The sequence below is a fragment of the Haliotis asinina genome, chromosome 8 (genome assembly GCF_037392515.1).
Source record: "Haliotis asinina isolate JCU_RB_2024 chromosome 8, JCU_Hal_asi_v2, whole genome shotgun sequence".
In the NCBI taxonomy this organism is placed as follows: domain Eukaryota; kingdom Metazoa; phylum Mollusca; class Gastropoda; order Lepetellida; family Haliotidae; genus Haliotis; species Haliotis asinina.
In genome coordinates, this window is record NC_090287.1 from 51,992,165 (window position 1) to 52,007,804 (window position 15,640).

Genomic DNA, 15,640 nt, shown 5'->3' on the forward strand with positions numbered 1-15,640 from the left:
TGTTTTTCCTTTGTTTTATTCCTTTAAAGAGTCGTCAAATATCTTTTTCCCCTTTTTGCACGCAACCATAACTTTGTTGTTTCGATCCTGTACAAGAGATTATGGTTATCGTCAGGAATCCATTTATTGTAATGAATTATGTAGGGGATTATCTGAAAACGCTGATTACCAACATGGATTTGAATGTAGATTTTGAACTGAAAAATAAAAGGTGGCGACATGTTACAGCTGTTTAAAACAAAAAACGAATGAGGGGTAACTGGTGACTAACTATGATCGGTCCTGATGGGGTTAATTGTTGATTTTTCATCAGAATCTTTTCAAAGGCAAGTCTTTAGATCCCGCTATCGGACATAAGGCTTCCATCTGAGGGTGTAAATGTATTCGACCGCATAAAATGCTGCATCAAAATTTGCATAATACTTATTATTTATGACTATGACATACCACCAACAAGTGATTCTCAGCTAAAGTTGAAGACATACCCCGTCACAGTGCCAACTTGGCGCCATCCCTTCTGGTTGGAGAGCCACACCAAACTTGACCAAAGGCCCGATATTTTTCCTGTCAAACTGGAAGGGAAGGCAAGAACTAGCACATCACGAATATAGAGTGAGTGAGTGAGTTTAGTTTTACTCCGCACTCAACAATATTCCAGCTATATGGCGGCGGTCTGTGAATAATCGAGCCTGGACCAGACAATCCTGTGACCAAACAACTTGAGCATCGATCTGGGCAATTGGGAACCGATGACATGTTGTCAACCACCAGGGTGCACGACGATGATGGGGATGCAGAACAGGTCCTGCATGAGGTCGCATAGGTCGAATTCCATGCTCTCTTAGGCGATTCCTGATGGTTTGTGGAGAGACTCTACGCAGCCCGGATGTAGCGGTCTTGTGCTGGAGTTGTCACCCTTGGTCTCCCACTCCTTGGACGGTCTCTGGTCGAGTTGTGTTGCGTGTATCGTTGCCAGAGACGGGAAATCGTGCTCTGCCTCACATTCAGACGTCTGGCAACTGATGACTGACTTTCCCCAGCTTCCAGACGTCCAATGGCTCTATTTCTGTTTTCTTCATTTAACCTTGGCATTTTTCGCGTCGCATAGAAAGAAATTCGAAGAATGAATCGCAACAGGACCTGTCCCCTTTTATAGCCATCATAATCAAGATTGAGATCCTGCATTTGCACGTGCATAATGCTTTCAGATTTTCCCACGTGCAGATTATACAAAGCGTTTTCAAGGTGCTGTGGTGTGGCGAATAATCACCAGAGGTTGTGTTTGTTTGTCTGTTTTGGTTGTATTGACTATAAAAACACTTAATATTTACATTAATTGTCATTCCATTCCATATTTTCCGAAAAAATCTACTTTAAAAATGCGTTTCTTTTTGGGGTCAGTGTAATCGTTGAGCGAGTGAAAATCTAATGATATCGGTGATATCTAAGCCATTGAACGAGGATGGTTTTACGTCCCTCTCAATAAATAAAAACTACAGCAACATCAGGACGGAGAACACCAAAAGTGGGCTTCACACATTGTATCACATGTGGGAATCGACCCCAGGTCTTCAGGGTGGCGTGGCTACCCTACTGTCCACACCACCCTCCACATGCTGTGAAGAGGACATGCGCTGTCCCTAAACAACACACATCGTCAGGCCTTGCATGTAGCTCATACGTTGGGTGCAATGAGTGAATCCCATTTGGGTGCCACCTGCCGTCATATTGATGCAATATTGCTAAAGGTAGCTAAAAACCTAAACTCACCCAGTCACACAGTGACTCGCCCACTCACTCACTCAGACACCTTTTTTGTTTCATGTCGAATGGGCGCTTAAATATCACGCCTCACGGCCATGATGTTTCAGTACGTGAGTGAGTTTAGTTGTACGCCGCACTCACTAATATTCCATGTTTATGGCAGCGGTCTGTAAATAATCTAGTCGATACCAAACTATCCGGTGATTAACTGTTTCAATACGAAGATGCGTTATTTATATAAAAAAAGCACTTAAGAAGGCCATTCAAATTAAAGAAAGCATACTTACGTAGAAATAATCTATCGATTCTGCTTTAAACCCAATTGGTCCTTTGTACAAATGAAACCAGTAGTTTGCACCGCTTGAACTTTCCACATACAGGCTAACGCGAGATGCACTTCCGGCAAATGCTGCAAATCCAGTCGCTACCTCGATATTATATCGAGTTTCCCCTTTATTTCGCCAGAATCCGCCTGAAACAGACACATGTAGTTCTATCATGATCAAACGTAACTTTTAATGTAAGAGTACATGAGGAACGGCTGAAAAGTAAATGTGTTCAATAATCAAGCCGAAATTATAAGTACAATTCTCCATCTGATTTAGTTGGTATTTTGAACAAGTGTCCGCAGGGCATATTGCGCAAAGGGCCATTTATCTCGCTCGCTGAGTCCCATAATCACTCACAAAACAACTCACTCATCTACCCGTTCATTCACCCAAAGATCCCCTATTCATTCAGTCGGTCACCCCTCGGGATCGTCTTATACATTCATAAGAAAAGAAAATTTTACTCTTTCAATTTTTACCATATTTGATATCAACATACAAGTTATTAATTAATATTAATAAAAGGACAAATCGATTTAGTCGTCCGTCCACGTCAAAATCATTTGCCGCAGAATCACCATAAAAATTGGGATGACACCAGATATACGAAAGGTAGTCCTGTCGCTAGTCGTAAACACATGCAAGGGCAAGTCAGTGTAGCGGCGTAAAATTCGCTTAAGACCGTTACATATGTTACACAAACGATATGACATTTTGTTTACATATTTTGGTTTTGTTTCCAGATTGAGAAGATGTTATTTATGCTTACGACCGTCTCTTTTCAAGCGTGGAGAATGATCATTTTTCCAGTATAGGCGTCGCTTCTGCATTTTCTTAAGACGTTCCCTGCGCCGACGCTCTTGTTCTGCCTTTCGTTTCCGAGCCTTCTCCTTTTCTCGTTTTATCTGTTCCGCTAAACAATCAGGGGTCTTAGAGTGATTGACTTTAGTTTTACTCCGCACTCAGCAATATTCCAGCTATATGGCGGCGGTCTGTAAATAATCAAGTCTGGACCAGACAATCCAGTGATGACCATCATGAGCATCGATATACGCAATTGGGAATCGATGACATGTTGTCAACCACCAGGTGTTGTGTGTGTAGGTAGGTGAATCAATCAAATAAATTGATCGATCAAACAAACCCAAACCGATCGATCGATTGATCAACCATCCATCCATACATTCAACCATTCAATCAACGGCATGATTGTACGGGGTTGACATTTTATACTTTTCAATTTTCTTTATGAAAATGCTTCTGTCTAATGAATGCTGACTGCAATCTGAATTTCCAATTCCGAATTCATTTATTGTCATCCTTACATCTGCGAATGGGTACCTGGCAGGGTCGATATCATTAAAATGTAATCGTTAAATCTCGGACGCAAGGTAAGGTCAGCTGGTTTGTGTATTCACGGAATAGCTGAGAAGGAATTTAGAGGGCTCACTGACCCAATGTACGCTGTGGCTATTTTACACCTTGACCTTTTTTCAGTTACAAATTGACCATAGTCTTGCACAGATATAATAAGCTTTGAAGTGTCGTCTAAGTACTATGATCGTATCACTAAAGTACTATAATTGTATTACTAAAGTACTATAATCGTATCACTAAAGTACTGTGATCGTATCACTAACTTACTATAATCGTATCATCAAAGTACTATAATTGTATCGCTAAAGTATTATTATCATACCATCAAAGTACTGTAATCGTATCATCAAAGTACTATCATCGTATTACTAAAGTACTATAATCGTGTCACTAAAGTACTATAATCGTATCACTAAAGTGTTGCAATCGTATCATCAAAGTAATATAATCGTAAATAGAAAAAGAAAACATCTAGACCAGAAAAATAGGTTTCGATTGTCTGCAGAAAAGATTCCATTGGTTGTAAAGAGGAAATATTTTTACTTTTAAAACGTAAAGAAGGTTTTCGATCTGAACTCTGAACTATCATGTTCTTCTCATTCGTAAGAAACAGTGTTGTCGCTTGTGTAAATTTAACGGTCGATTATGTGATGCACAATTTAAATAGTCACCTTGAAAGCAGGACAGCAAAACGAACATTCTAACGGAGAAAATATTTTGAAACAAACCACAATGTACACATTTTAGGAAATATAGAGATGAACTCAGAAACAGATATTCATTACCTCTACATGTGCTTTCAAACTAGGAAGTTCAAAACCATACCCAAGTCATGAATTTGACCTGTCCCTTATACAGTGGCCGACTTTGTTGGGGTTCAAACTGAAAAGCTTACCTGATTTTGTTGCCGGTTGTGTTGTTGTGAAAATGTCCGTTCCTGCAGATGAGAACAGGAATTAGAACAGGAATTAGAGTGTGTGTGTGTATGTGTGTGTGTGTGTGTGTGTGTGTGTGTGTGTGTGTGGTTGTGTGTGTGTGGTTGTGTGTGTGTGTGTGTGTGTGTGTGTGTGTGTGTGTGTGTGTGTGTGTGTGTGTGTGTGTGTGTGTGTGTGTGTGTGTGTGTGTGTGTGTGTGAAGGGTAGCGAAATGGTAAACCTTATAACATTCAAGTCGTTCAAGCAACATGTAAAAACATTTTCCGGAGTCGTTCCTGACTACGACTAGTATCATTTTAATGCATTTTCTTGAGTTGATAGTTGAAACGTACCGTTATATATCTGTGTTGTGTTGAAAGAAGTAGTTTCACCGACGGTTTGGTTTTCATTCGATTCTGAAACTAAACGATTTGTTTCCATCAAATTAAGCATTTTGTAACTTTTCTATGAATTTTTATGAATTTCCAAAATTTGAAAATGTAGATAGTTTACATATTCAGATAGTCAGTCTGCCAACCACAGCCTGTCTTCTGTGACAAATACTTTTTAAAGGAATACTCAGGCTACTTTAACAGTACTTGTTTCGAATCCGAAGTTCCTCAAAGAATATTATGCTTGTTACCACCCACGCCTTATTGATTGTTCCTCTTTATATTAGTATGAAATTATTTATATGCCGAAATTTCTCGTTATTTCAAATAGTCTTTATTTGGTCTAGTTACCTAATTTTGTTTACAATATTTGGTTGTGTTTAATCATTAGTATTGATAAATCATACCATTAGTGATGAAAGTTGTGGTCGGAAGAGTTGACCCAGCAGTTGTTTTGTCTCCATGATTAGTATCTGTGACAGTGGGTAAGACAAAGCATAGACATTGTAAGAAACACACAAGATGTAAGATCGCGCCATTCAAGTCGTTCAAGCAACACCTAAAACATTTTCCTGAGTCGGTCTTGACTACGACCCGTATCATTTTAATGCATTTCTGTTGACGTGATAGTTGAAACATGTCTTCTGGTCCTTGGCTAGTGTTTTACACTGGGACATGTTCATTCCTTTATATTCCATATTCCCTTCAATAACATATGACCCGAGAAGATAGGGTTAAAATCGATCGAATACTCAGGTTCCGTGAATTAGTAGATGCATGCCATTGTGTACATATAATGGAACGGCGCTCATGATGTTAAGCACTGATCCAGAATTGTATAGTTACAGACCGCAGTCCGAGTGGGCGTTAAACCACAGGCAATCTGTAGAGCAATTGGGTTGCGCAGCATAGGGAAAATGACAAGTCTTCTTACATGCGAGCGAAGTGACCAAAGGTTGGCAACTTTCCTCGCTTCGGTTCAAAATATAAATTTCATTTCAAAATGAAATAGCACCACCATCAACTGTATACAAACATTTGTTCAGGGGGTTGCGCTCTCACATCGCCAAACCCATGTTAACAATTACGCACGTGAAATATTTTTTATTCAACATTTTAAGCGCAACTCGTGGTATATCAGACAGTTCTTCGCCTCCATCCCCACTTCCAGCTTCCGGTTCAGCGGAGTGAAGGAACAGGAGGATATTTTCCACATGGAATACTTACAGTTACCTCCCCTGCTTCATTCGCCCATTACGCCAGAAGTGTTTTTATGTAGAATAAATGTTACGAAAATTCTAACAATAGGGACGACAGATGAGACAAATAAACTCCAACAGGTTCATGATAAAATTAGGCAATATGGTATTTTTCTTAAATTTCTGCTTATTCTTGTTCAGGTCCGTCACTTCGTTCAACCGGAAGCTGGCACGGGTAATGGAGGCAAAAAAACCGAACTGTATACCACGAGTGGCGCTTAAAAAGGTTGAATAAAATATATTTCATGTGAGTAATTATTAAACATGGGGTAGGAAATCTGAGAGCACAAGCAAGTGAGGAAATGGGAGTGTACCTTTGATGGTGACGATAAAATCCGTTACATCTGCTCTTGAAATATTTTATATCATTTACTGTGTAGTTGAAACCTACCGTTATATATCTGTGTTGTGTTAAATGAACTGGTTCCACCAACGGTTTGGTTTTCATTCGACTCTGAAACTAAATAGTTCGTATATGTTATGCGAGTACAGCACCATGCACCTTTTTCCAACAAACTTTGTTCTTAGTTTGGAAATGTCTTTAGACTGCCCGAGACACATAAGCTTCAATAAGGCGGTTGTGAGTTTCTGTCTGTTGAGCGAGTGAAGCATTTCACATTTTGTTTACAATATATATGATCGCGCAGATAATCAGACTGACAGCCCATCTAGGCTTCAGACTGCCTGATGTGACACATAAGCTGAAGACAAATATCACGGTTGCTGAAGCAGTAATATCTACGAATGTATCATCCGTCCGCCTAACAGTGATTGTTAGGACGAGAGTCTCATAGTGCCACTTTGATAGTATAAATTAATTTTTAAGCAAAAATTTCTCGTTATTTCAAATATACGTTTTTCTCGTTACTTGATTATACGTTCATACTACCGATTGCGTTAAATAATGACACCTACCATTAGCGATGAAAGTTGTGCTCGGGAGAGTAGACCCATCAGTTGTTTCGTTTTCGGCTGCTTCTGTGACAGGAGCTAAGACAGAGCACAGAAACTGTATATGTACAAAATGTATATGTACAACCCCCAAACACACGTTTGTACGCACAAAAAACACACACGATAAAATGTGAATATATATAGGTTACCATGCGATTGTGTTAACGGTTAATATCCTACACTGTTACAGCGAACCTTGGATACCCAAATCACCCTACCAAAATTATCCTAACGAAAACGCTATGCAATGTATTATATATATATTTGTACCAGTGAGTTTTATATAATACATAAAATAAATATTCTGCTTGGGACGACATATCTCGCATCTATGGTTAAGTTTGTATACTCAGTGTATCTGAATATGTACCGTTTTGTATCATTTCCGGATCTTCTGTGTCATAAGCAACCCCTTTCACCACTTGGCTACCCCATCTACCTTTGTATTAAATTGACGTATCGTTTCTAACGCTATAGTTTCCAGATGATGCTCGGTGACTGAACGATCGCAGCTGAACATTTCAAAACGATCTTACCATTAGTTGAGTGTTGTGTCGTAGCCGAGATAGGTGATCGGGTCGTCTTGACGTCGTGGGGATAGAAGCCTGTGTTCAAAGCATGAAGGAATATATCGAATAAATATGATATTTTCACTACACGTCATATCATATCATAAGAGTATCATCACAAACGTGTGGAATCACGAAGCCTTCGGCTATCTAAAGAAGATAGAGAAGATGAGTGGTTGAGGAGGTTACCCCACATATCTCCACTCAGTGTCAATAACTAGAATCTCATTGAAAATTTCACCTTAACGTATTTTTAAGTATAATCTGACTCGCTGACGTCTTTCGCACATGTCATCGGTTCTCAATTGAGCAAATCGATGCTCATGATATTGATCACTGGATTGTGTGGTCCAGACTCAATTATTTACAGACCACCGCCATATAGCTGGAATATTGCTCAGTGCGACGTAAAACTAAACTCACTCAATTTTTGCAGAATCTTTCTTCATAGTGTCATAGTGAGCTATCATCATATTTCATATTTACAAAGAAGTTTACCTTTCAGAATTCGCCAACTTACCACATGTATAATCATACCAAGTTTCGTTCCCTGGCCTGTCCATCAAGGAAGACATGCTAGCAGTGCATGTGAAACGTGTTACGTCAAAGGCAAAATATCCACAGCTCACATCTAAGACACACTTTGAGAAGCACTTAAATACACTGGGAATATTATCCAATTCCCAGATTGACGTACCACGACCAGCAAATGCCTTGCAATGGCATGTGGACACGTTGTATCCTCTGTGTTGGCCGCTTATGCATACTGCAAGGACTAGCAGTGAGAATTTTGAACTCATTATTAAACGTGTCTATTAATTTGATGTTTTAAGGCGCCAGCAAAGCTCACGTAAACGGGTAGGCGTACAGCATGTGTATGCGTACAAGTCAATGTACTGGGGTCTGTTTTGTATTTTCCCATGACGATGGTTAATTAAAAATTAATTTCATTTGTTAGTTACCAGACATAATATATACAATATGTCCTGCTGCAAAAATATATCGTATTTTTAGCATATAATGTTTCAGTATAAATATGTCGGAAGTTCGTATGATAAATAATTTGGAGATTTTGTCATGTGACAAGTACTTGATATCAGCACTGATACATTGCAGTCTGTTTCAATTTCAAATAAACATACGTATTAATGTCATTTAGCGTTTATCTGCAGACTCGTTGAAGGGACACTGTCGCATTGTGGCCGTCACAAGCAAAAGAGTGTCATAATTACCCAAATGGTAAAAAATAAGAATATTAGGAATATTATTCAAATCGTGACAATGCGTCAAATTCCATTCCAGAATTCCTTCGCTATCATAGTAAGTTGACTTCACTGTGTGTCACATTGCTGAGTATCAAAGTATAGATGAAATGAGTGTCTGAATATACATAAATATTTGTGTAACCCTTTTCTTCGCCGAATCTCGGAATCAATAATTAAAACAAGTCTCATAAAAATATTTATCAAACGGTTACCAATGAAGATATTGTCCTTGTTCAAATTATCACGTTTTAATTCAGCATATACAACTTTCTTTTAAAACTTAATTCAAAAGATTTTTACGGCACACGCATGATAGGTGAAATATAATACCTTATTTTGGTTTCCGCATTTGGGTTGAATAGAAGATATTGAATATTCAGTTAAGGTCACAGTTGTACCTCACACTTCCTTTGTTTAGCGAGTTCATCCAGTCACTTTCAAAAGTCAGTAAACTAACAGTGGTGACTAAATGTGTCCAGAATGCATGACGAGGAAACATGCCAATCTGCATGATTCAATACGAGAAAAGTACTGAACTGATGTACACTTATTCAGTGTGTCGTTGTTCAAATGAACACAACATAACTGTGACCAAACACTTTATTCTTATAAAACCTATATTTCTCTTTATGAAAATAGTCCCGTCCAGACAATCCAGGTGTTGACACGGTAAATGTTATTAGTGTTTCTCTTATGATGTACTAGTATACAACCCGTTGCAATCAACACTTCATTGTTTTGTGTCAACACCAACCATAGGTTTGATATTTTCATGCAATAATTTTCAGTTTATTAACATATCAACAGAACTGTTTTATTCTCAGCAACCATGATATTCAGGTTCTTTGGTTGCTATGATGTCTAATGTATGTTCCTTACCAAAAAGCAATATCAAGAGTGAGTGTATTTTTTGCTGTAATAGTAACGACCAGTTGCAATCATCATTTCATTGTGTTCTGTAAACAATAATTGAACATCGGCTAATTTTTTATATTTTGATGAAATAATTTTCATTAAATCTGTAACCCTAATACGAAACTGTTAACAAAATCGAACAATGCTATCGTTCCACAAAGCGCGTTCCTGTATAATCAGTTCATAACTTATTATGCTTTATTAAAACCCCAGCTATCGTGGGTAAACTGATATCAACTGAATGCAGTTACTGCACGTTTTAATATAGCATCTTCCTGAGCAAGCTGATTAAATTCCCGATGGAATCGCTGACAAAAATTTATATTGGAAACTACGAAGTGGATTATTTGTTTTGTTGCACATTGTTTAACATCAATCAATAGATCTTCCCCTTTGCTTATATTTACGTAATGATTATCTTCTTTCCCTCGTGTAAAACACACCAGTGTTATTGTTTTGCTGTTTTACGTAATGCGAAAGCACTGACATAACAGAACAAAGCTATTGTTTAACAATGTGTGTCCTAGCAGAATTGGTTCTTAGTCTTCTATATCGCTAATAGAGTCAGCCTCATGATAGTGAAGCACATTACATCTTTGTATTTTTCTGATCGATGTTAAACGAGTAAATGAATTTTATTATACCAAAGGCTTTTCGTTAAACAATGTTACATGTAACTTCTTCCATGAACCAACAAACCCATTCCGATATCTTAAAATCACTCCATCATTTATAATCGAAACTAGACGCTTTAACCGAGGAAATGATATACTACAACCTATAATTCTCAACTAAAAATAAACTCACTCACTCACTCTCAAAACTATATTAATCCTGATTGCAAATGGCCCAAATGTATACAACCATCATGACCTTAATCTTCAGACTACATGCCTAACATCTATTTTCGTTAGATATCATTTTTTCTTGACATGATACTGTTTAATATATCTATGTACATTGGAGTGGTCTCCATATAAGTTCTTTTGGGCTTGTGGAATCAATCCAGTTCATGAAAATTGGGAAAATTTGTGTTGTTGCTATTTTTCATGAAATAGATATGTTTCCACCAAAACTGGCAAAGGTACGCGGACCTACATGTAAAAGAAGTTCTAATGTTACTTCGTAAAACTACAAATAATGTACCCAAGAAAACCCTATCCCGTTAAAGTTCATAAAAGGCCTAGTAAATGCCACTTCACATGACCAAATACGGTACCATCATATAAGTTCATATGTCATCGGTTTTGTTAAAGGTGATGACAGGTACCGGAATCTTGCACTGGCTATGCTCGGAGTGCAGTGGTCGCCGTCATCCGAGGTGACGATTGATGTTTAAGGTGGTACGATGACAGAGGAGGGTGTGTTTGACTCTCTTCCCAACTTAACGTGGCCCGGCTACGGGGCTGCAACACATGAGAAATCATGTTTAGACTCACCAGTGAAAATGTAGCCACTTACTTCAGTGAACTGTTGTAAACTAGGTTTCGAAAAACATTCCATACTGTTCATTGCATAGAGAGAGTTCATGGGATAGAGGGAGTTCATGGGATAGAGAGAGCTCATGGCATAGAGAACGTTCATGGCAAACATGGCATAGAGAGAGTCCATGGCATACAGAGAGTTGATTGCATAGAGAGAGTTGATTGCATAGAGAGAGTTCACGGCATAGAGAACGTTCATGGCAAACATGGCATAGAGAGAGTCCATGGTATAGAGAGAGGTCATTGCATAGAGAGAGTTCATGGCATAGAGAGAGTTCATGGCATACATGGTATAGAGAGAGTTCATGGCATGCATGGCATAGACAGAGTTCATGGCATACATGGCATAGAGAGAGTTCATGGTATACATGGTATAGAGAGAGTTCATGGTATACATGGTATAGAGAGAGTTCATGGCATACATGGCATAGAGAGAGTTCATGGTATACATGGCATAGAGAGAGTTGACTGCATAGAGAGAGTTCATGGTATACATGGCATAGAGAGAGTTCATGGCATACATGGCATAGAGAGAGTTCATGGTATACATGGTATAGAGAGAGTTCATGGTATACATGGTATAGAGAGAGTTCATGGCATACATGGCATAGAGAGAGTTCATAGCATACATGGTATAGAGAGAGTTCATGTCATACATGGCATAGAGAGAGTTGACTGCATAGAGAGAGTTCATGGCATACATGGCATAGAGAAAGTTGACTGCATAGAGAGAGTTCATGGCATACATGGCATAGAGAGAGTTCATGGCATACATGGCATAGAGAGAGTTCATGGCATACATGGCATAGAGAAAGTTGACTGCATAGAGAGAGTTCATGGCATACATGGCATAGAGAGAGTTGACTGCATAGAGAGAGTTCATGGCATACATGGCATAGAGAGAGTTCATGGCATACATGGCATAGAGAGAGTTCATGGCATACATGGCATAGAGAGAGTTCATGGCATACATGGCATAGAGAAAGTTGACTGCATAGAGAGAGTTCATGGCATACATGGCATAGAGAAAGTTGACTGCATAGAGAGAGTTCATGGCATACATGGCATAGAGAGAGTTCATGGCATACATGGCATAGAGAGAGTTGACTGCATAGAGAGAGTTCATGGCATACATGGCATAGAGAAAGTTGACTGCATAGAGAGAGTTCATGGCATACATGGCATAGTGAGAGTTGACTGCATAGAGAGAGTTCATGGCATACATGGCATAGAGAGAGTTCATGGCATACATGGCATAGAGAGAGTTCATGGCATACATGGCATAGAGGGAGTTCATGGCATACATGACATAGAGAGAGTTCATGGCATACATGGCATAGAGAGAGTTCATGGCATACATGGCATAGAGAGAGTTCATGGCATACATGGCATAGAGAAAGTTGACTGCATAGAGAGAGTTCATGGCATACATGGCATAGAGAAAGGTGACTGCATAGAGAGAGTTCATGGCATACATGGCATAGAGAAAGTTGACTGCATAGAGAGAGTTCATGGCATACATGGCATAGAGAAAGTTGACTGCATAGAGAGAGTTCATGGCATACATGGCATAGAGAGAGTTCATGGCATACATGGCATAGAGAGAGTTCATGGCATACATGGCATAGAGAAAGTTGACTGCATAGAGAGAGTTCATGGCATACATGGCATAGAGAGAGTTGACTGCATAGAGAGAGTTCATGGCATACATGGCATAGAGAGAGTTGACTGCATAGAGAGAGTTCATGGCATACATGGCATAGAGAGAGTTCATGGCATACATGGCATAGAGAGAGTTCATGGCATACATGGCATAGAGAGAGTTGACTGCATAGAGAGAGTTCATGGCATACATGGCATAGAGAAAGTTGACTGCATAGAGAGAGTTCATGGCATACATGGCATAGAGAAAGTTGACTGCATAGAGAGAGTTCATGGCATAGAGAGAGTTCATGGCATAGACAGAGTTCATGGCATACATGGCATAGAGAGAGTTCATGGCATACATGGCATAGAGAAAGTTGACTGCATAGAGAGAGTTCATGGCATAGAGAGCGTTCATGGCATACATGGCATAGAGAGAGTTGACTGCATAGAGAGAGTTCATGGCATACATGGCATAGAGAGAGTTGACTGCATAGAGAGAGTTCATGGCATACATGGCATAGAGAGAGTTCATAGCATACATGTCATAGAGAGAGTTCATGGCATACATGGCATAGAGAGAGTTGACTGCATAGAGAGAGTTCATGGCATACATGGCATAGAGAAAGTTGACTGCATAGAGAGAGTTCATGGCATACATGGCATAGAGAGAGTTCATGGCATACATGGCATAGAGAGAGTTCATGGCATACATGGCATAGAGAAAGTTGACTGCATAGAGAGAGTTCATGGCATACATGGCATAGAGAAAGGTAACTGCATAGAGAGAGTTCATGGCATACATGGCATAGAGAGAGTTGACTGCATAGAGAGAGTTCATGGCATACATGGCATAGAGAAAGTTGACTGCATAGAGAGAGTTCATGGCATACATGGCATAGAGAGAGTTGACTGCATAGAGAGAGTTCATGGCATACATGGCATAGAGAGAGTTGACTGCATAGAGAGAGTTCATGGCATACATGGCATAGAGAGAGTTCATGGCATACATGGCATAGAGAGAGTTCATGGCATACATGGCATAGAGGGAGTTCATGGCATACATGGCATAGAGAGAGTTCATGGCATACATGGCATAGAGAGAGTTCATGGCATACATGGCATAGAGAGAGTTCATGGCATACATGGCATAGAGAAAGTTGACTGCATAGAGAGAGTTCATGGCATACATGGCATAGAGAAAGTTGACTGCATAGAGAGAGTTCATGGCATACATGGCATAGAGAAAGGTGACTGCATAGAGAGAGTTCATGGCATACATGGCATAGAGAAAGTTGACTGCATAGAGAGAGTTCATGGCATACATGGCATAGAGAAAGTTGACTGCATAGAGAGAGTTCATGGCATACATGGCATAGAGAGAGTTCAAGGCATACATGGCATAGAGAGAGTTCATGGCATACATGGCATAGAGAAAGTTGACTGCATAGAGAGAGTTCATGGCATACATGGCATAGAGAGAGTTGACTGCATAGAGAGAGTTCATGGCATACATGGCATAGAGAGAGTTGACTGCATAGAGAGAGTTCATGGCATACATGGCATAGAGAGAGTTCATGGCATACATGGCATAGAGAGAGTTCATGGCATACATGGCATAGAGAGAGTTGACTGCATAGAGAGAGTTCATGGCATACATGGCATAGAGAAAGTTGACTGCATAGAGAGAGTTCATGGCATACATGGCATAGAGAAAGTTGACTGCATAGAGAGAGTTCATGGCATAGAGAGAGTTCATGGCATAGACAGAGTTCATGGCATACATGGCATAGAGAGAGTTCATGGCATACATGGCATAGAGAAAGTTGACTGCATAGAGAGAGTTCATGGCATAGAGAGCGTTCATGGCATACATGGCATAGAGAGAGTTGACTGCATAGAGAGAGTTCATGGCATACATGGCATAGAGAGAGTTGACTGCATAGAGAGAGTTCATGGCATACATGGCATAGAGAGAGTTCATGGCATACATGTCATAGAGAGAGTTCATGGCATACATGGCATAGAGAGAGTTGACTGCATAGAGAGAGTTCATGGCATACATGGCATAGAGAAAGGTAACTGCATAGAGAGAGTTCATGGCATACATGGCATAGAGAGAGTTGACTGCATAGAGAGAGTTCATGGCATACATGGCATAGAGAAAGTTGACTGCATAGAGAGAGTTCATGGCATACATGGCATAGAGAAAGTTGACTGCATAGAGAGAGTTCATGGCATACATGGCATAGAGAGAGTTGACTGCATAGAGAGAGTTCATGGCATACATGGCATAGAGAGAGTTCATGGCATACATGGCATAGAGAGAGTTCATGGCATACATGGCATAGAGGGAGTTCATGGCATACATGGCATAGAGAGAGTTCATGGCATACATGGCATAGAGAGAGTTCATGGCATACATGGCATAGAGAGAGTTCATGGCATACATTGCATAGAGAAAGTTCACTGCATAGAGAGAGTTCATGGCATACATGGCATAGAGAGAGTTGACTGCATAGAGAGAGTTCATGGCATACATGGCATAGAGAAAGTTGACTGCATAGAGAGAGTTCATGGCATACATGGCATAGAGAAAGTTGACTGCATAGAGAGAGTTCATGGCATACATGGCATAGAGAGAGTTGACTGCATAGAGAGAGTTCATGGCATACATGGCATAGAGAGAGTTGACTGCATAGAGAGAGTTCATGGCATACATGGCATAGAGAGAGTTCATGGCATACATGGCATAGAGAGAGTTCATGGCATAC

General features: G+C 39.8%; 1 protein-coding gene across 1 annotated transcript; it reads right to left on the reverse strand.

Moving 5' to 3' along the window:
• LOC137295110 (uncharacterized) lies at positions 1-8,438 on the reverse strand. The gene is made up of 11 exons (XM_067826416.1): positions 8,079-8,438; positions 7,526-7,594; positions 6,951-7,025; positions 6,427-6,495; positions 5,184-5,249; positions 4,738-4,806; positions 4,366-4,407; positions 2,863-3,006; positions 2,052-2,236; positions 486-572; positions 1-197 (listed from the first exon to the last, which is right to left on the reverse strand). Exons 1-11 carry the CDS (start codon positions 8,356-8,358, stop codon positions 24-26), a joined length of 1,260 nt encoding a protein of 419 aa, XP_067682517.1. The 5' UTR covers positions 8,359-8,438; the 3' UTR covers positions 1-23.
• Positions 8,439-15,640: the final 7,202 nt, after the last annotated feature.